This window comes from Pyrus communis, chromosome 12 (assembly GCF_041283825.1).
Source record: "Pyrus communis isolate YQ-2024b chromosome 12, ASM4128382v1, whole genome shotgun sequence".
NCBI classification, from domain to species: domain Eukaryota; kingdom Viridiplantae; phylum Streptophyta; class Magnoliopsida; order Rosales; family Rosaceae; genus Pyrus; species Pyrus communis.
Window position 1 is genome coordinate 4977011 of NC_142576.1, and position 22501 is coordinate 4999511.

General features: G+C 37.7%; 2 protein-coding genes across 2 annotated transcripts; both read right to left on the reverse strand.

Annotated features, from left to right (window-relative positions):
* Positions 1-12724: 12724 nt before the first annotated feature.
* On the reverse strand, positions 12725-14360 carry LOC137746112 (transcription repressor OFP2). The gene has a single exon (XM_068486181.2). The coding sequence runs from the start codon at positions 14208-14210 to the stop codon at positions 13044-13046; it is 1167 nt and encodes a 388-aa protein (XP_068342282.2). The 5' UTR covers positions 14211-14360; the 3' UTR covers positions 12725-13043.
* A 5314-nt stretch (positions 14361-19674) lies between these two features.
* LOC137745397 (U-box domain-containing protein 16) lies at positions 19675-22501 on the reverse strand. The gene has a single exon (XM_068485348.2). The coding sequence runs from the start codon at positions 21897-21899 to the stop codon at positions 19842-19844; it is 2058 nt and encodes a 685-aa protein (XP_068341449.2). The 5' UTR covers positions 21900-22501; the 3' UTR covers positions 19675-19841.

Below are 22501 nucleotides of genomic sequence, written 5' to 3' on the forward strand. Positions count from 1 at the left end.
ATTCCCGCGCCGGGGGGGGGGGGGGGGGGTGGGGGTGGTGGTGGTGGTGGTGGTGGTGGTGGTGGGAGGGTGGCCGTGGTTGGGGCAAATAAACAAATATTCCTTGTTTATTAGGGTTTCAAGATTGCTTAATATTCTGTTTGTTTCAAAATTAGATCTTTATAAATACTCATCTTGTAAATCTATAAGAATAAGTCTTATCCAGAGTTTGTGATTCGTTTTTTTTTTCCTCTCGATAATTGGTTAACAGTCACGAGAGAATACGTTAAGAATTTTCAATACACTTTTGTGTAGCTCAATAATTTGGTAACTGGCCACACTCCTTTTTCATGCCGCAGATAAACAAGATGATCGACCACCGACACATGCATGCATTAAACTATTTGTGATTGACTCCTTCAATGGTCTGAAAATTTCACGTCCATAATAGTGCATAAGAAGGACACTTTCCCAACTTATTTCCATATGAACTGTTAATTAAGAAGTCGATAAATTTTAGCAGTGTAACATCATCTATCAGCCTGAGACTGACTCATCTGGATTTAACTGTTTTCTTTTGTGTTTGGTAGCAGGGGAATTAGATGAGTTGTCTGGTTTGTGAGTTTATGACGTGCCCAAATCTTGAACCCCAAATATCGTTTTCGTCTCTTTCCTATTGGCAAGTGGTGGGGATATTGCATGCAATGCATGGTAATTAAATAAAGTAACAGTTAAATTGACAGAGTTGAGACTTTTTAGCTAGAGACAATCTGCACATAAGGTTCTTGAGATAAATGGTCGTCTATATCTAAACTCATAAATTCTCCAAAGATTTTTCTGTCTCCCTAACACACGTGCGCGCATTTGTCCCCCACCACGCCCTTCTTCTCTCTTTCGACAAATTTCTTCTCTTTTTTTCTGCCATGTACGTGATAACTGAACTTGTCCAATGAGGGTGTAACATGTACACAGCAACTTCATACTTGCATTATACGTGGGCTTTTTAGTCAAATGGTTTTTTAGATTGGTATAACTTTTCACATTGATTTTGAGATTCGAAGTCGATAGAAATGTGGTCCTTGAGTTGTCCACCCTATTATTTGGAACTTCCGTAAAAAATCACTATTAAATAAGGTAAAGTGACAAAAATGCTCTCATTTTTGACAAATCATTTGACCCATTGTTAATTAAATCAAGGTTTTTTTTTGTCATTTTGGTCCTAAAAGTGCGTTGCCTCCTCATGTGGTACCATAAATGCATGAGGAGAGACATTAGTCTGTCATATTAATTCATGTGTTAGGGGATTCCTATATTAAAAAAAAATTAAGTCAATTAGTTACACAAACTCTATGGCATGACGATGTATATTTCATGCAAACAAATTCAACAATGATTCACAAATATTGTACAAGTAAGCATCTCCAAGAAATTATAAAACCAATAGAATCTAGTTTAATTAATAAGGCAAATTCATAAAAATTCTCTCTAAGAGACTCTATAAAGGACTCGACATAATTGCAAAGTGAATAGTTGATCTTTAATTTTGTAGAGCCGTTGTTCAAATGCTAATGGTAAAAATTAATAAAATTTAAGAGTGGACCCGTGAACCAAGGAGAAAAAGGAAGAGAGTTAAGGTGATTTTAGAAAATGAGTTGGTTGAGTTTTTTCTTTTTAAAATGATTGATAATAACATATTTAAAGTTTGTTAAAATAAAGAGTGTTATTGAAGATGAAAAGTTAAGTAAATAGACTAACAAATGTAATTTTTCGACATTGTTCATCCGCTAAACTATCAAAACTTTTAAAAAATTGTTTGAAATGTTTTAAGTAAATTAGGGTGTTAGATGTAAGAGTGTAAACAAACACAAAGATGAGAATCCAAGTGAAGGGAATTTAAGGGTCTGGATGATGACAAGTGTCACAAAATCCAAGGGAAGTTATAAGGTTGTTAGAATCTGTTGTTAGAATACTAACTTATGCATTAAGCAATGTAATCATATAAATACAAATAGCAAAGGTGTAAGGTAAGTAACTTGACACTCAAGAAATACAAGAAAGCTTTTCTCTCTCTCTCTTCTTCTCTGTATATGCAAGTCTGCTTTTCTTAATCGCCTCTATTGAAGCTACTACTTCAATCTTTACATGGTATCATCGCCAAGCATCGACCTGATGCTTCCACACCTCAATTAAAGCAGTTCTTTCTCTTCTTTACCCTCTAGTTTGCAATATGTTCTGTGATAAACAAAAACAATTGGCTTCTTCCAATCTCCACAGAGCTTCAAGAAATTACTCTTCTTTTCTGCATATCAATTGTTCGATAAATTGTCTCAGTGAAATAATTCTACACAGCATCAACAATGGTTACTGCTGATCAGCTCAAGATTGTTCAGTCTCTGATCACCAGTCTTATTCCCACCATCTCTACATCCGTTACAATCAAGCTCGATGAGTCTAACTACTCACATGGAGTTCTCATATCACACTTCTCTTCGAAAGTCATGGCATTATGGGGTTTGTGGATGGATCAAGAAAATGTCCTCCACAGTTTGATGATGATTCTACAATTGAAGGGATTGAAAAAAATGATTATCTCGTTTGGAAGATGCACAATCGTGCCCTTATGCAATTAATCATTGCAACTCTGTCTACAACTGCAATGTCCTACATCATTGGAGCCGAAGTTCTCATGAAATGTGGGTTAATCTTGCTGAAAGATTTTCAACAGTTACAAAAGCTACAATCTTTCAATGAAAACTAAACTCCAAGGGTCTGAATTTGTTTCTGTGTATCTGCAAAAGATCAAGGATGCAAGGGATTATCACGCAGCTGCAGGTGTTCATTTTGATGATGATGATATAATCATTTTTGCCTTGAAAGGTCTTCTTACAGAATTCAATACCTTTAGATGTGTCATAAGAAGAAGAGAGAATAGTATTTCACTAAAGGATTTCAGGTCTCAGTTGTTGGCAGAAGAGACTATAATTGGTCAATATTTTGAGTATTCAACATCTTTTGGTTCTGCAATGGTGGCTGGTACTGCAATCAAAAAAGGGAAAGCTTTAGTTCTTGATCAAAATTCCTCACATTCTGTTGAAATTGGTTCAAGCTTTGGAATCAATGACCAAAACTATAAGAGTAATGGTAATAAGTTACCTTCTAGTCAAATTTTTTAGGGTCATTACAACACTAATGGCAGTCAATTTCAAAACAATGGTGGTCATTATCAAGGCTTCTCAAGTTCTGGAGGTTACAAAGGAAATAACTCAGAGGCAAAGGAAGAGGTAGATCATATTACTCTGGACCAAGGCCTTATAATCCTCCACCAAATGCAAGTCTTGGAATTCTTGGTGCTCCAAGACCATTTCAAGCTTATTGTCTAGATCATCCTTCTGAGATTCCCACATGCCAAATTTGCAACAAAAGAGGGCATGTTGCAGCTAATTGCTTCTAGAGACACAGTGCACCAGTCATAGGTTCTCATTCTCCAATTCAATGCCAAATTTGCTGGAAATTTGGTCATTCAACTATTCAATGCTATCACAAAGGGAATTTTGCCTATCAAGGCATGTCACCACCCTCAAATCTTTCAGCCATGTATGTCAATCATCAACCATCTGCAACTATGGAACAGTTTTGGGTTGCAGATATTGGTGCAGCCTCACATATGACTTCTGAGCTAGCCAACTTGGAACTAGTGAATCCATATCAAGGTAGTGACACAATAACCACAGCAAGTGGTGCAAATTTGCAAATTTCTCACATCGGAACTTCAAAATTACACATTTGTACTCATAGTCTTGAATTAAAGAATGTGTTACATGTTCCAAAAACATCTTAGCATCTAGTATCAGTTTATCAGCTATGTAAGGTTAATAGATGTAGGTTCATATGTGATGATGTTTCTTTTTTGGTTCAGGACAAATTCACAAGGACAATCCTACTCAAGGAGCTGTGTAAGGCTGACTATTACCATATACCTTTCCTTATTAATTAGAAGCCATCATCTGCATCATCTCGATCACAAAAATGCTTTCTTGCACAACCTGTTAGCATAAGTTTATGGCATCAAAGGCTAGGACACCCGTCTAATGCAATCACCTCTGCAATGCTTCATCAAAATAAAGTCTCTGCATCTTTTAACAAATGTAAATCAGTTTGTACATCATGTCTAGAAGGAAAATTCACCAAGTTACCTTTTGTTTTTCCTACAACCAAGTCTATACATCCACTAGAAATCATAGATAGTGATGTATGGTGACTTGCCCCTCTATTGTCATATGAAGGATTTCGATATATACTATGTAACCTTCATAGATGAATGTACAAGATTTACATGGATTTTCCCATTGAATAATAAATCAGAAGTGTTTGCTCTATTTGTCAAATTTCATGCTTTTCTGTGTACTCAGTTTTCTGCCAAAGTAAAAGTTCTACAAAGTGATAGAGGTGGAGAGTATACCAGTTCTCAATTTCAAATTTTTCTAGCTAAAAATGGTATTATTCAACAAAAATCATGTCCATACACCCCTGAACAAAATGGTTTAGTTGAGAGAAAGCATAGGCACATTATAGAGACTGCAATTACCCTACTTCAAACTGCAAAATTACCTAATCTTTTTTGGTTTCATGCTTGTGCTATTGCAACATATCTAATCAATAGAATGCCCTATGTCACTTTGAAAATGCATTCTCCTTATCAACTGTTATATGGTCAAATTCCCAATATTAATCATCTCAAAATTTTTAGTTATGCCTATTTTCCTTTCTTAAAACCATATAACACTAGTAAGTTACAACCAAAAACAATAATATGTGTCTTTCTGGGTTATGCAAGGAATTACAAAGGCTTCATATGTTTAGACATCGCTCAAAATAAACTATGCATATCTAGACATGTCTTATTTGATGAATCAGTTTTTCCATACAAACAGTTTTCAAATTCTGATAAACCTTCCCAACTATAGTCACGCCTCCTTCACTGTACTCTTGTCCATTTCTGACATGCATTACATTAACAAATCGAGTCACATCACCACTTCATTCTCATGCATCTCCATCAAATATCACATATTCAATAACTACAAATGCATCTAATGCCCCATATTCATTGGCTGCATCTAGTGACTTAGATTCTTTGCCTGCATCTAAAGCCTTAGATTCCTTGGAAACACATGCATCTGTTAACCTACCTTTGACACATTTTTGCTTTAGCAGCTTAGTTCAAATGGCAACTAAGGCAATTAGATATAAAAAATGCCTTCTTACATGGCTTTTTACAAGAAGAAGTATATATGGAGCAGCTTCCAGGATTTCAAAGCTCACAACATCCATCAAATTATGTCTGCAAGCTTCAAAAATCGCTATATGGGTTTAAACAAGCTCCAAGAGCTGGGAATGACAGATTCACCAGTTTTCTACCTGCTATGGGATTCAAGCCTTCATAGGTTGATCCATCTTTGTTTGTTCAACACTCTAACCAAGGCATTGCAGTATTACTGCTTTATGTTGATGATGTTATCTTAATTGGAAGTTCATCTCAGTTGATTTATCAAGTCATTAAAGAACTTACTACAGAGTTTGAGATGAAGGATTTAGGTAATCTGTATTATTTTCGGGGTTGCAGATTAGTCACACAGATGAAGGCTTATTTGTTTCCCAGTCTAAATATATCAGTGAGTTGGTTGACAAAGTGGATTTGCAGGATTGCAAACCCTGTGCTACTCCATGTTTGCCATATCACAGACTTCTAAAAAATGATGGAAAGCCATATCATAGCCTTGATCAATACAGAAGTGTGATTGGAGCCCTTCAATATCTCACATTTGCAAGGCCGGATATAGCCTTTTGTGTGAATCAAGCATGCCCATTCATGCATAATCCTATGGAGTCTCATGTCATCACAGTCAAAAGAATTCTCATGTATCTTAAGGGTACATCAAATTATGGAATTCGCTTTACACCAGGGCCAATACATCTTTCTAGGGTCCAATCTTATATCTTGGGCATCAAAGAAGCAGCACAATGTGTCGAGGTCATCCACAGAAGCTGAGTATCGGGTTCTAGCTATCACATCAGCTAAAATAGCTTGGATAAGACAATTATTTTTTACTTACACATTACTCTTTATCAAGCACCAATGATTTATTGCGAAAACATCTCAGTTATATCTCTATCAACCAATTCGGTGTTTCATGCAAAGTCTAACATATCGAGATTGACTATCACTTTGTTCGTGAAAGAGTTACAAGAGGAGATCTTCAAGTGCAACATGTTTCATCTGCAGAACAATTTGCTGATATACTCACAAAGGGTTTATCTGCACCCTTATTCTAGCAGCATTGTAGCAATCATGCTTAGTTCACTCGAGCATGAGATTGAGGAGGGATGTAAGAGTGTAAACAAACACAAAGATGAGAATCCAAGTGAAGGGAATTTAAGGGTCTAGATGATGACAAGTGTCACAAGATCCAAGGGAAGTTATAAGGTTGTTAGAATCTGTTGTTAGAATACTAGCTTATGCATTAAGCAATGTAATCATATAAATACAGATGGCAAAGGTGTAAGGAAAGTAACTTAACACTCAAGAAATACAAGAAAGCTTTTCTCTCTCTCTCTCTCTCTTCTTCTCTGTATCTGCAAGTCTGCTTTTCTTAATCGCCTCCATTGAAGCTACTGCTTCAATCTTTACAAAGATGTTCCTCCATCATGTTTTTGTGCAATTAATTGGTGTTTGGGTTTGTAGACATGGCTTAGCCAAATTAGGTAGAACCCAACTAATCCAAATTCAAATATCAATAGCTTAGATGAATTTTAACTAGAATATGGCTCAAATATGTTTTTCGGGTTTTGGTCCTTTTGGAGCATGGTGTGCCCTTTAGGTCTCTGCATTACTCCATTTGATTGATTTTAAGACCGCTGTAGGAACATCCGAACATGATAGCCGCAGTTTATGTCTGTAGATAGATTACCCTAATTCAATCATTTGATTGGTCAAACTCCATCCTTCTATACCTGCACGGGCATAGTTAGTTGGATTAAATATTATACTGCACGGGCACATCCAATGCATGCATGTGAAATGGTAGGTCAAGCTGCTTGTGGTTTGTGTATGCATAAAATCTTCTCCACAAGATCACTAAACTATCGTACTAAATAGATATATTTACTGATTACTAATTTATCACGTGATAAACGTTTATTGAACGAATGATTCACTTTTTAAACATAATATAAATATTATTTGAGCGAGTGAAGCTACGGAACTATATTTTAGTTGCAAAAGATGTTGAGGCTATGAATTAACAGGTGAGGAACAAACAAAAATAAAAACAAAAAAGGAAATGTCGAGGTTGGCAATAGTCACACGTGGAAGAATAAGATTTTATTAAACGAATGCTCACCAATTATCGGACATTTTAGTTGAGCCCCTAGGCCCAGCTAGGGTTTAATCTTGCTTACCAAAGTAGCCGAGGAGTGAAGTGTGCGAGAACTACCTAGCTAGCTTTCTGCACGTACGTTTTACTGGTTTTACATTGCATGACAGTGGCGACGATTCGGGTCGGACGACACTGCAAAAGCCCAGAATCTGCGGATAGATGTTGTGATGCTTTGTTTTTCTCTTTACGTCATCGACCCTTTCATCAGTTTCTTCTGACCCTTGTCTTTTTTTTCCCGTCCAGCACGCCGACACAACCTGGATATTAAACCTTTTAATCTCAACCGTCCAATCCTTTAAAGTTTGAATCATCTTGCAATGATTCTCTAGTAAATATACCCACAGCCATAGGGCCATAGCATAAACGTAGGATAAACGTAGCCATAGCATGGTCAAATAATTATTGTATTATTAGGCCTAGATATATAGCAAGTAAAATATTATATGGTTGTAGCTTGCATGTGCGTAACGTATAGATTAATTAAGTGGTGGAATCAGAATTTTAATCTAGGAGGATCTCAAAAGTCTCAATCCGAAACGCTCATCTGATCTTACAAAAATTACTTTGTCTTGCAGTGAGCAACCAAACACCATCATTTGAGTTTGGTATGATGTCGTTCTTATCATCCTCTGCTTAAACCTCCCAAGCCTCATTGAATTTCTTTCTCTCACCTTCTACTGATCCCCAAACCAGAGTCCTCCTCAAAGCGCACAAACAGCGATTACCTAAACTCTATTGAAACCACCATCCTCAAATCAAACAAAATTAAAATAAATAAATAAAATAGTCGGATAAAGGGCCTACGAAGAAATCTTAAAAATCATAAGCATAGCATTAATTTTTTGTACATGTCTGAATGGACCTAAGATCATCCTAGTCGCTTCATCGCTTTCCTTTTGATCACTCTTTGGTCTCACCTTTGTGAAGATATATTTGTCAAAAAATTTAAGTAGAAAGTATATATATATATATATTGTACTTGTGATATGTGGATATTTTTTATTTATCTACCAGATATGATAGGTCAACTAAGTTCTAATACTGAAAATCAGTAATCTCACACATCCTATGCATGTGAGAGAAAAACGTGAAAAAGAGATGGGAGAAAAGTGTGGAAGAATTTAATTATTTTATTTTGCATTTTAACTAAAATTACTATATTATTCTTATTATGTCAATGTTGTTGATGTTTTATTTATTTATTTATTTTTGAACAATGTTGTTGATTTTAAGTGAAGCGTGAAACTAATAAAGGAAAATTAGCAACATTTTTGGTATTTTCACGAAGAAATACATTGTTGATATTTTGAAGAAGAAATTGACAAGTCCCTTTCTCATGTACGAGAAAAACTTGTGTAGGGCTGAACATGTCACTGGACAATGCCTAGTAGCATTACGATTCAATCAAAATTTGACATATGGTTAAATTTAACTACAATTTCCTATTTACATAAAAACTAAAAAAATATGAACACCCACTCAGACTTCCTCCACCGGAAAAGCCTAGGAGATAAACTTTAATATGGGTTGATGTTGATAAGTTTCCTAAGTAAGGGATTAATTGGAATTGTATAGACTTTGGTCATGAAAACGATTACATACAATTGAATCCATATTTTTTTTTTTCCAATGATGAATCATTTTCTGCAACACACAAAAGATTTCTGCTTTATTTTTCAAAGAATTAGGCTAACCATGACAAGAAAATCTATGAGAATGGAAAATATAAAGTTTATTCCCTTGAAGTTTAGTCAAATGATACCAACATTTGCGCCAGAGGGATGAATTCTTAGATGATGGAGGACTGGTCCGAATGGGTGACTGGAGTCTATTTTTAATTTTACTAATCTTTATAATATCTTTTAAGTTTTTATGTAATTATATATGAAATCTTTAAAAGGTAACATAACTATGAAATCATAATTAAAAATTTTACGACATGTTAAATTTTGATTGAGTCATAGTACTATTAGCATTGTCCAGTGGCATGTTGAGCCCCTCACAAGTTTTTCTCCTCATATACAGATATTGAAGATATGCAATATATTAGAACAACCGTTCACAAGATCAATAGTTTAGCATGTGAATTAATTATATATATCGTGTATAACAATAATCTTTTGATATCTTTAAATATTTTCGCGGTGGATAATTTTATTTAGCAGATTGTTTTTTATTTTTTACTTTATACAATTTGTTGCGACATTTAAACAATTTTTTTTTTTTTTTCTTAAGCTGCAATTGCATAAGTTGTCCGTTTGGTTCTTTTCTCAGAGTGCTTCATGACACTGCAAAAGGGCAGGAGAGTGACGCTGTGATAGATACAAGCACACACTTAACTTTTCTACTCTTTTTTTTTTTTTTTTTTTTTTTTTTTTTTTTTTTTTTTTTTTTTTTTTTTTTTTTTTTTTTTTTTTTTTTTTTTTCTCGGTCCAATATCAACTTGTTTTTTTCTATGTGGGTCTTGGCATAGTTTCTCTGCTTAAATTTTATCCATTTACTTTCATTATAATCAATAAATTTGGTGGAGGAGGGACGAACGGAGGGTTTCATCATTGCTTACATTAATCGTCATCTCTCTTACAGGGAGGATAGGTGCCGTGCACACGACTGTTGCCAAAAAACTAATTTTTGTTTTTGTCAAATGATATTCGAATAGGATTAAGATATACGTGTATACACACACACACACAAAAATACAACATGTTTTTTTTGTTTTTTCATGGTTAGTATGTATCCAAATAAAATATATTTCTGGTTGCTGAATTTCAATCCGCATAGTAAATTGAGCAAATAGGTTGTTCAATATTTAATCTCATGTCGTAGCCCAGTGTGTTTTGTTGACTCAACAAAAACTCTAAAAATGACACAGTTTTACTCTTTGTTTTAACACTCCAAGTGTCTGTACGTAGTCTTAACCAATAAGGCTAGCTTGCTCTAGCTAAAGTTGAGGTGGGTTAAGTGTTACATCCAACTAATCTCCTGTTATATATATAGTTTGTCTCTATTATATTCTTAATGGAATCCTCAAATTAATAAAGTGATAATATACAGAATTCATTTAGCTATTAGGCAAAAGTTAACAAGCTACTAATTCCCATTTTCTTGGTTGTTTGGATTTGTGTAAGCTAAAGTTAACAATAGTTCAACCTAGCTAATATGGAAATGCGTGTGGACATTTTATGATTAGGTGAAGATGAGTGATAAAGATAAATCTGTAATGGAACGGCAACGACGCCGTATAGTATTATTAATCTGTTATTTATATTATAGTTGGATAACATGATTTATATGTTTTGGACCTAGTTAGAATATTATAGTATTAATACATACATATAGATGTTTCGAAATAAGTGAATTTGTAATATCACATGACAGTATAACAATCATGCGTACGCTGAAGATTTACTTGTTAATTAGTTCGACCCTACCACTTTCCTTCTTTGTGCAATATGTGCCTATGACTCGAGCTCGACGAAGCAAGACATTGATTCTGAGGCGATTACTTATGCTCAGCAAGCGGATTCCAAGATAAGCGAGTTATAGGTCAAGTCCTTCTCTCGTTTTTGTAATTCTGCATTTACTTTGAAGTGAGTTCCTTCATCTGTTTTGCCATCTGCACCAAAACCTGATTACAGTTCTAAGCCTGAAGTTTTTAGAAGATTAACTGCGGAGGAAATCCAATTAGGAAGAAAAATGGGTTGTGACTTTTGAATTGATACATTCCAAATGTCAATCGAAAATATAAGCAAATGACTGATGTTTAATTCAGTTGGTTAATAACATTTCTCTTTACACTCGAAGTTTCTTTAACTTTATATGAAGTTTTTTTAGAATCTTACACCAATAATATTGAAACCGCAAAGTTAGGGACTTACAAGATTGAATAATAATATATCACATGAGGATAATACATGCTCTACTTTTCTTTTGTCTAATGGAAAGAGTGCCAAGCTTGAAGCTCCATGTCCCAGAAAGACACTACACTAACTGGGTGCTTTCTTTTCATGTATTGGTTAAAACTGTTACTGCCACAAAAAAACAAGTCAATTAATCCTAAGCGACAAGTGCAGGCTCAATTACAAAAAGATGAATGTTAGGGAACTATTTCAAAAGTGTAGCTTTACATAGACGTTTTGTCATATCGCAGTTTAACGTTAATTTTTATGCTAATAATATAAAATATTATGTCAAAAACATAAAATATTAGCAAATCTAAGAAGAATTCTATTTTTTATAAAATCCCGCTAATATTTCTCTCACAAGAATATTCGTACACAAATGGAAAATTCACCAATTACCTATAATACTTGTTTTCTTTTGCGAAGCCAATCTGATTCATTCGCCTGGTCCTATATAAAAACCAAACACAAAACAAATCCTCTTGCTAGGCCGCATGATTCTCTTTTCATATATTACACTGCATGCCATGTATGAATCCAAGGGTCTGAAAAGTACATTGCCTTTGAAATATTCGAAGTCACTTTTTATTTTGAAAAATAAAATAAAATTCGTACTTCCAACAGATTTTATAGGGTAGAAGTCTAGGCCTCCAGCAAAAGCTTTTAGTATTTGAATTTTCACTTCACTTTTACAGCCAAATAATGCAAAAATCTACTGTGCTCTAGTTTATTTTATAAACCGCAATATTTGACTGTTAGATTTTGATCGTTAGTGCTAGAAAATTCCTAATGTCAAATTCTTTAATTTTAAATCATGAACGATTCTTCAATCACCTCCGAGGGATACTTGACAAAGAGGTTTTTTTAAGTTATCTTATCTCCTCTCTCTTTCCAGAAATGGCTGAAAGATGAAGGCCAAATTGCCAGAAGTACCATTGAATTTTTCGGGGGAAAAGGCTTGAAAACATGAATTTTGTCCTCGAAGTGTGTCTTCTTTTCGTAGGGAAAAAACAAAAGTTTGATTTGAGAAGGTGTCGGTCTTTGATGGGGTCCTCCCACAACCAGTTTGATGTGTATAGTCCTGTATATGTTACCCACAATTTGGTCGGGGTTCATGAAAATTGAAATGCTCAATTTCAGAAACCAAAATTCACGTATCCTCTTGGTTTCTCTAGCACGACGACAAGTGCATATAACACACGAGGATAACCACACACCCTCTGCCCTTCAAGAAGAACTACCTGGGGATGCTACGTTGTCAATATCTCAGTAAATCATATCACATGTAAATCAATATCTTAGCGTAACATTTCAAATGTAGAAAAGTTTCTCTGCTAGTCTTTGGCCGTATTCAAAATTTCTTGAGACACCGCAATAAATATATCTTAAGTCAATGACGCGCTGATATATGAATAAGTTAAGCTAAACTTAATGCCCTATACATTTGAGATACATCATTGTGACATCTCGGATCTCTTCTATACCCTAGAAGCATAACATGGACAAAAACCCATCTCCACTTTCACATCCAGAAACACAAGAAACTTGTGAACAAATTAAAGACTGAATTTTGACAACAGGGTTGTCTTCCAAAACTGAAAACATGAACTCCTTGATTAAAAAGTAAGGAAATTTATTAGAAACAAGACAAACTAACCAAGGAAATTAAGACTAACAATTTACAGTTAACAGTTTTTTTTGTTTTCTCGAAATTTGTAATTTGTAATTACTTGGACCCAATGTCAGTGAGATCAAACCAGATTTGCTTGAACACCTTGATGATCATCTCATGGTACTCATCAGAATTTAAAGAAAGATAACATGCAAGTAGATCTTCCATATCCTTGGACGCCTTGATGTTGTTCTCCATGATCATCTCCACCATTGATTCCCTGAAATCCCTCTGGGGATCAAACGATGACTTGACAATTGCAAAGCTGTCGGAGATGCTCCTCCGCTTCGAGCTCGAATTCGACGACACGCTCCGCCGGCTGAGGCAGGCCTGGTTGATCTTCCGGTTGGAAATCCTCGGCGAATTCCGAAGGCGGAAGCCGGGAGATATAGCTGCATTTGATGAAGGAAGCCTTCTACCAGCGCTGTTGGTAATATTCCTCTGTTCTTTCTTCTTGTTCTTGCTCTTCTTCACTTCGCTCACCATTTCGCTGAATTTTGCTGGCTTGGTTATAATCGGAGGGAGATCGAGCCCGGAAAACGAATCCAAACCATCACCAGGCGCATCTACAATTCTCACATCGGATAATTTCATGGCCAGTGACGCCTTTTCGACGTCGACAACGACGTCTTTTTTGCCGGAGTCAACATGGTAAGCGGAGAGAACGCGGTCGCACCGGAATTCAGGCTCATCGTCGTCGTCGAGCAACTCCGTCTCTGACTGCGGGTCTGGAGAGCTGTCGAAGGAGGAAGACGACCATGTCCCAGGTGGGGATTGGGATCTAGTCCAGACGGATTCAATGGTGGTGGAGTGGCAGCCGCAGCCGGCTGAAACAGAGGAAGTTCGGAGGTTGGGATCGGAGGAGGGCAAGGTGGTAGTTCTGTTCCTCGGTTTTTGTCTGTTGGATTTTTTTGGTGGTGGGTCATTGGTGGGGGAGGAGGAGGTGGGGCATCCGTGAGATGGGGCAGGCGCAGGGGAGGTGAGCTCTCTTGTGAAGTAGTAAGACTGTCTTGGGGGGTAGTGGAGGTGGTGGGGCAGTTGCAGCTTTGGCTTTGAGAGCTCTGTAAAATTTTTTGCTGGTGGAGAAGAAGCAGCAAATGGGGGTTGTTTTTGTTGTTTTTTCTTCTTGGATTGCTTTTTTCTGGGTTTGCTCATGTCTTTCAACTTGCTAAACCAGGAATTGGGCATCATATCTGATAATTTAAACTTGTGGTTTCCCATCACAACCCCTCTCTCTCTCTCTCTCTCCTCTCTCACTTTCTCTCTCTTCCACTCAGTAATCTGTTAAACAAAGGAAGGAAGGAAGAGATGAGTTTTATGGCACTCACACTCACACAGTCACACTGCCGCTGATATTGAAAGATAAATAAGGGGGAGTTTTATTGGAATTTTCTGAGGGCCCCTAGGGGTCCACCAAGGGCAAAAAGTTTGGTATAAAGAAAGAGCGCCAGGTGGAAATGGAAATGGCTATCCTTCTGGTAGCCTGCCCATAAAGAAAGTTTGTTTTATTGTCAAAGTTACCATGATGACTATTTTGTTTACTTTTTTAACAACCTCTTTTGTATTTAGGATGGTACCATCACACTTTTTCTTTTTTAACATTTTACATATTTATTTTAATTTTTAGTGATTGAATCGAATGAATAAAAATGATCAAAAGATATAATTAATAAAAAGTGTGTGAAAGATAAAAAAAAAAAATGTAGAGATAACATCATTCAACATTTATGTCTTTCAATAAAATGATGCCCTAAGTTGTTGTCTTTTTAAGGAAAATGATTCTTTATTTAAAGTATTTTGACTAATATTGTGTAACAATCTCATCTTCTTAGATTTTATGGCTACTGTCCGTTCTTAATTTAACAATAAAGCAAAAAGCACAACATTAAAAGTTATATGAACACCTCCTATTAGATTAAGATTGAACGGTGAGTGACAACAAATTTCATAGATCATAAGGTCCAGAAGAACAAAACTCTACATTGTAACAGTATTACCCTCTTTTATAAGTAGGAGTAAGGACGGAGCTAGAATTTTGTACATCGATGGGATAACATTACTTAAGAAAAAGGGAGAAAAAACCAAGGATCACCAAATATGGCCTAAATGACTGAAACACTGAAATTAAGTTCATCTCTAGCCAAGAACCATATGCAACAATATATCTTGAAAACTTCAAAAACCATCTCCACACAAAGGAGCTATATTCTAGTCAGCAAGCCAGGTCAGCTCCAAGTAAACTTCGAGCAGGTCCTCGAGCAGGCCACATTTAGCTCTTTGAGAAAGCTTTTATGTGGAGCTCACATGAGATTCCTCTCTCTCTCTCTCTCTCAATACACGAAACTATTAGTGTATAACCATATACTGCTGAAAATGAAAAAAAAAATATAGTCTAAAACTACACATTCAAAATATAATATTTTAAATAGCTAAAATATAATCCTCATGGTTACAGATGGCCTAAAAGAAAAATGAATGATAATAAGTTTAATGTGCTTCCTTGCACATATAATGTTTATGTCATATGGGGCTAGATTGAGCTTATTAATATGGTAAGACGTGAGCTAGATATGTCTAAAGTAAGTTGTCTTAGGCTATAATCCATCTTATGGAGGCTAAGCACAATTCTGTTCTTAAATGAAAGGTCGTATGTTCGCCTCTCATTAATATGAACTCGATATCTAATTATGATTAGTTAATTGCGTGATTTTGTCCAAATTTTACCCCGCTAACATTTTATTTAAAGAAAAAAAAAAAAAAAAAAAAAAAAAAAAAAACTGAATCTCCCTCTCTCTCTTCTTTCAGTTTTGTCAATATTTTCTTTGAGAGCTATTTTATCGTGACTGGGAGGTTGTTTCTGATAGTACCACGGCTTATCAATGTCCTCCAATCCTTTTCCATCCTGTCAAAGTGGCTTACATGCAGCCTGTGCCGGTAGGGTCCGGAATCAATTTTGTGGTGATACGAGGGATCCTTACATCGTAATTGTTTATCATACATCGTGAGGTCAATTTTTATCTGATATTATTTGTGTTTAATATTAAATAAAATCAAATCAAATGATTTTTGACTACATGATGAATGGCTAAGATGTAAGGATCCTAGGATCCCCACAATTTAGATCCGGATGAGATCCAAATCCATAGGGTCCTAACCTGCACAGCAACACAAGGGACCCAGATTATCACAGCTCTTAGGCCTCTTTGGTCACATATGGATAAAACGGACCAGGATCCTCTCCTAATCTAAGGATAAGGATCCACATGATCAAGAGATGTGGACCGTTGGATAAAAATCTAATGATTATAATTATTATAACTTTAACGGAATCTCCTGTTTGTAGCCGTTGGATAAAAATCCAATGATTATAATTATTATAACTTTAACGGGATCTCCTGTTTATAGCCATTGGATAAAAATCCAACGGTCCACATCCCTTGATCATGAGAATCCTCATCCTTAGATTAGGAGAGGATCCTGGTCCGGATAAAACTACCCCAAAGGACAACCTTCTTACGATCACTGTTACTCTTGGACTTTGGGGACCTCTCTGAGAGTTGCCACTTATTCAACTTCAGAAGCAAACACAGATTTTTGCCGTACAATGAATGGCCATAAGCACTCGTTTTTATGCATAATCTATTGTTTGTTGGAGACTGACTGACCCATATTTCTTTCATCATCCAAGTCCAACCCGAAATGAAACCCTAGTCCAAGTAACAACAAAACCCTAAACCACAAACTCGGAGTAGTGTACAAAATGGGACAAGGATAAACTAGAAGAACCACTGGCGTTCCAAGAAGAGGATTATATCGGCATAAGTCCAAGAAAAATTTGTTTTTTGGTTTTTTGAAATTGGAGACCTGGTGTTGGATATGTGACTTAATATGTCGGTTTTTTTATAAAAATGGCAAGACTTGCTAAACACATTGCTATGTTGTGAAATATGAGTTTTTATTTATTTATTTGTGTCAATAATTTTATAATTTATTCATGTTTAGCTAGGGCTTTGTAAAGAGTTGTATTGTATTCAATTTGAATATGATTTATAATTTTCTTATAAATAATGCATATATTTGTACTCATTAGTTTCAAAAACAGAGAAAAGTTGAATTTAAGAAGGAAAACAGGCCCTAAAGTTTGAGTTTGTAATCCAGTTACTCTTATCTTTTGTTAAATAAACTTGAGTTTTCTTATCATTATTGTTCCTAGCTAGCTAGGGTTTAAGGCTGGTTTGCCCATTTATTAGACAATTTTAAAGTTTTTTTTTTTTTTTTTTTTTTTTTTTTTTTTTTTTTTTTTAAAGCAGAGACTTGCAGATAGGACGATCATGGTGAAGTTGCTTGCTGCTGTTGGCTCTTGGATGACCACACACACACACACACACACACACACACACACACATATATATATATATATATATATATGAGACAGTTGCTGCTGTTGGCTCTTGGATGACCACACACACACACAAACACACACACACACACATATATATATCTATATATATATATATGAGACAGTTTTAAAAGCCAGCCAACAAGCGAAACAGTGGGTGAAATGGGCATGGGTTTGATTCACATTCAGAAGGTTTGAGAGCCCTATAATTCCCGGTCAAAAAATATTGGTCCCTTTCGTCCTGCTGCTGCTGAGCCGTCTGAAAGTAACCGGACCAAACCCACACCCAAAACAGTGAGTACTATATGGTATATACATATAAAGAAGCAGAGAGGGGACCAACTGGAATTTGTCCTTCTTAGGACAGGTTTTTGGAGTTTATCACAATTATTTGTGCGTGGAAGGAGGAGGAGGACAACAAAGAATTAAAACTCCAGGCCTGCCCAATATTTATGCCAATTGATATGTGTGAATTGTGGAAGTTTTGGGAGCTTTGGTTTTGGTTTTGGTGGGAATGTTTGCTCGGCACATGCAGGAGTATGGCTATATATACTTCTAGACAACTTGGTCTTGGATGGAAATTAGGGTTGATGATAGAGCGAGACAACGTAGTCCTTGGATTCATTGGAAATTTGGTTTAATCTCAACTATTGAACTGAATAAATTTAATATATTGGTCATAATGACCGCCTATTGATGTATTGACAACATAGAGGTGAAAGATTGATTATATCGCAAGGGTGGTGTTATCTGCACAAATATTTTTACAATCTACATGCTCCTCTCAATTTCCAGATCAAATAAATTGAAGAAAATCAAATAATAGAAATAATTGATAATGTGTAAGAAGTAAAGTGAGATGTGTGGATAGCACTACCCATATTGTAATCATATATCTACGCCATATTGAAATGTTGATCATTTTAGCAATCGAGGTTTAAAAATTTATCATTTTGGACAATTTTCCAAAGAAAAACCTCATTACTTTCACTCACAAATGAGGATGCTTATATCTGTCTCTGTAAAATTCCCAATTTGGAAATGGCTCAATTCCAGAAGTTTGGGCTTAGACTTAGGCCCGTTCGTTATTGGGCTCTTTGAACAATTATATCCAAACACATTTTAGTGGAGGAGATGAGGAAGTCGGATTATTATGCCTCAGTCAATCAGCTACAACTACTCTTGTTAAGTGTTTTGTAGTTCATCTAATTTAAAATTGAAACTAATGTGGTTACTAAGTTAATCTTTTTTCTAAATAAATAGCTTTATATGTTAGTTAATGATAAACTAAATGGGCAAAATTAGAAACTTAGAAACAACGTGAACATATATATTGAGTTGGACAAACATAGAGACCTTTCTCCAGCAATCATAGTCCCACCCCCATTTTAAGTGTCAAATTCCTCCTAATTCACAAACTAAATTCTTTGAATTTCTTGATACTGTGGCGTTACTTGTTGTGGATACAAATTTCTTCCTCCTTGTCCTTGGACAAAATTGAACCTACAAAACAAATAACACCTTAGGTCAAGGCCAAGAGCCTCACGCGTCCACAATGATTTTTTTTTTTTTGGGGGGGGGGGGGCTTTGGCCGAAGAACCTCTGATGCCAAAGTTAGAATTTAGAGAGAAAAGTGTTTAGAGAGTTTTTGGGAGTTTTTTTAAGAGTGTGGAACTAGCTTTTTAGAGAAAAATGAGGTTCAGTATATAGAGTATGGCCGGTCCCCTTTGGAGAAAAGGTGGCCGGCCCTTTGGGGTATTTTTGGTGTGTAATGGGTGATAATTTGTGTAATGGGTGATTAATGGATTAATTAGGAATTAATCCATTAGTTAGCCTAATTAATTTAATTTATATGGAAGGTTTTGAAGGTTATGAAATGATTTCCTTGTAGAGGATATAGAGTAAAGATGGATGAGATAAATTTGAACTTGTTACCTATTTTGGGCACTCTTGACTCAGTTGATGGATGATTGTCTGCTGCTTGCGCGTAGAAATCCCAGTATGTCTCAAGGGTATTTTTGTACTCTTTTATCCAAAAATACATGCGTCGCCTTGTGATTATTTTTGGCTCCACACTCATGTTTTCTTTCCATTTGCTTAGTAAACGTTAAAGCAATCCGTAATCATAATCTCTAATACTTTATTTTAATGAGATTAATTCTGAATAAGTAAATATATGCGCGATGAATACCAACATTTTTCTCTCATTAAGAGGAGAGATATGGTGAAGATGGCAAAACAAATACACAAGAGATATTGGTATGTTTCTCAATTCAAGAGATGTGGTGAGACAAATGGAAACAAATATATTAAAGAATGAATGGGATTTTTTTTTCATCTAATCGTGAAACAAATCGAAACAAAGAAAATGGAAACAAATATATCAAAGAATGAATGGGATTTTTTTTCTCTTTACAATCAAATTCGACCAAATTAGTGACCGCCAAATTTAATCAGCTTGCCACTACTGTTGTTGCCGATGTACTCACATGATTCACCGTTGAATATCCCCCCTCCGCTACCTCACTATCCAAACCGGCAGCCCATCTCCTCAGAATCCTCAATAGAGACGCCGCCTTCCGCCTCGCCCTCACCGTCCCCACCCCCATCAATTCCCATATCACCCTCTCAATCCCCGGCATTGACGCCAATTCCGCCACCATCTCCGATCCCCCTTTTCGACAGATTGTCACCAGCGTGGCCGCCGCGCTCTCCCTCGCCCTCTCCGACCCTTCTCTCAACACACTCCCCAATTTTCTAATCGCAGGATATGCCGCCGCAATGGCTAGTAGTCCGCCGCTTCTCACCACAATTTCCAACACAGTAACCGCCTCCTCCGGCAGCCCCTCCATCACTTGCACGGTCATCTCCACCACCCCGCCTTCCACCAATCTCGCCACTGCCTCCCTCTCTCCCGCCAAATTCAGTATCGCCACCATGGCGTCCTTTTTAAAACACCCGCGCTCGGGCCCATCCCTCGCCAGCTCCACTAACCCCTTTATGACACGTGTCTTCTTCCCGAGTCTCTTCCTGTACGCGTGCACACCTGATAAACTGAATATCGTAGCCGCTGCATTCCCCTTCGCCTCCCAGGTGGCCCCCGACCTCAGCACCTCGATAACGCCGTTAAGAGCTCCGTCAGTCTCCATGATCCGCGTTTTGTTCGCTTCCAAAATAGAAAGGTTAAGAATCGTCGTCACGGCGTTAACCTGCAGGTTCGGATGGGTCTCTCCCACGTCCGAGCTTAAGTACCGTACCAGCAAAGGAATAGCCCCGGCCTCCGCAATGCAGGCGCGACAGTCGGAGTCCGTCTTCGCCAGACTCCGGAGCTCGTAAACGACGCCGTTCGCCGCCTCCATCGACTGAGACACCGAAAGCTTGTTGACCAAAAACGAGCCCGTCATCCGCGTAGCTTCTAGCGCCGCCTTGTTCTTTTTGACGGCGTTGACCAGCCCCTTATTGTTCTCCGCGGTTTCGAAAGGGACTCTCTGCTCGCGGCACCACATGGCGATGAGATTTTTCAACGCGCGATTCGGTATGAGCTCCGTGTGGGCCAGGGCCTGACCTGTCTTGGGACACGTGTTGTGTCCTGATTCAATCCACAGCTTGATGGAATCACGATCGTATGTCTGGCCGGTGGCCACGGTGACCGGGTCCCGCATTAGCTCCAAACTGATCGGGCACCGAAAATCCACCGGGAAACTTAATTCCGATGCCGATCTACGGCGGATTAGGTCCGATCCCGGTGTGGATGCTCCAAATAACACGCACTTGCCGTAGCGAACGAGTCCGACGAGGGCGATGAGCTGCGACTTGGATTTCTCCTCCGTCTGGTTCTGGAACTCGTCCTGGAGGCTCTCGAGCTCCTCTCTGCAATTCGAAGCGTCGCGAATCCCTAATTGCGCGAAAATGTCAGAGAGCTTGGAGTGGTCGGGGGCGATCTCGCTCCTGAGGCGGTCGAGCATCGAGCAAACCTCGCGGCGGAGGGCGTCGTCTCTCGGATCGACGAGCGATTTTGTGGTGCTGCGGGAGCACTGGCTGCGGAGAAGGGAGACGACCTCCCCGACATCGTCGTTTAATCGGAGCTCCTTGACGGGGAGGATGTCAAGCAAGGTGGAGAGGTCGAGGGTGAGCTCGTGGAAGCTGTTGGCGAGGGACTCGGTCTGGAGGAGGAGCCACATCCGGCTCCCGTTGGAGGAATCTTCCATGAGAGTCTGGATCCTCTGGAGCAGGATGTAGAGCTCCTGAAAGCAGAGGAGGGCGGAGGGGGAGAAGACGGCGGTGGAGCTCCTGATGATGTCTTCGAAGAGGATGGAGAGGAGGGTTGACTTGCGGATCATGGAGCGGGAGGTGCGGCGGCGGAGGAACTGGAAAGGCTCGAGGGAGGAGATTTCATGGGAGAGTTGGTGGAGGGAGCGGAGGAGGGTCTGGTCGGAGAGCTTGGGCGACATGAACGGCCCCGCCGAGGGCCGGCGTTTTGGTGGCGGGAATGCTTGGGGAGATATTGTCATGAGAAATTAGGGAAATTACAGAAAGGGGAAGGGGTTTGGGTGGTATTTTGTAATTTACAATTTATATAGGGGAGAAATTTGGAGAGGGAATTTGACTGTGTTTGGATGTATTGAGGAAAGTGATAAGCAATGGAGTTGGCGTGAGGTTGAAAGGGCAGGAAGCAGGCCTTTGTGTCGACAACAAAGATGTGACCAAAGTTGGAAGGTGCGGGGATATTGGAGCCGTTGGATGACTGGATAGAGACCACACAAATTAACCAAATGGCCAAGTTGATAACATGTCTTCTCAAGTTTTGAACTGCCGCCGTGCCTTTTCTTATTTCCCAATTTTGTAAAGAGTTGTCAAATTTCTTCATAAACTACAATTTTAGCCGATTACAATGATGAACAACATACAGTTTTTTTTTTCTTCTTCTCTTCCACTAATTCACTCCATACACTTGAACTTTAGGGTTTAGTGGGGAAAATACATTTTGGGAGAAAATTAGCTAATTATAAAATTTCAGAATGGTAATCAATTAAAATTACAATTCAAGGTGAAAATCGGTCATTTATAAAAATTCAAACGTAATTAGATAAAATTAAACTTCAGAAGAAAATCG

Coding starts and splice junctions, on each gene's coding strand:
- LOC137746112 (XM_068486181.2), bottom strand. CDS start 14,210: ATGGGAAACCACAAGTTTAAATTATCAGATATGATGCCCAATTCCTGG.
- LOC137745397 (XM_068485348.2), bottom strand. CDS start 21,899: ATGACAATATCTCCCCAAGCATTCCCGCCACCAAAACGCCGGCCCTCG.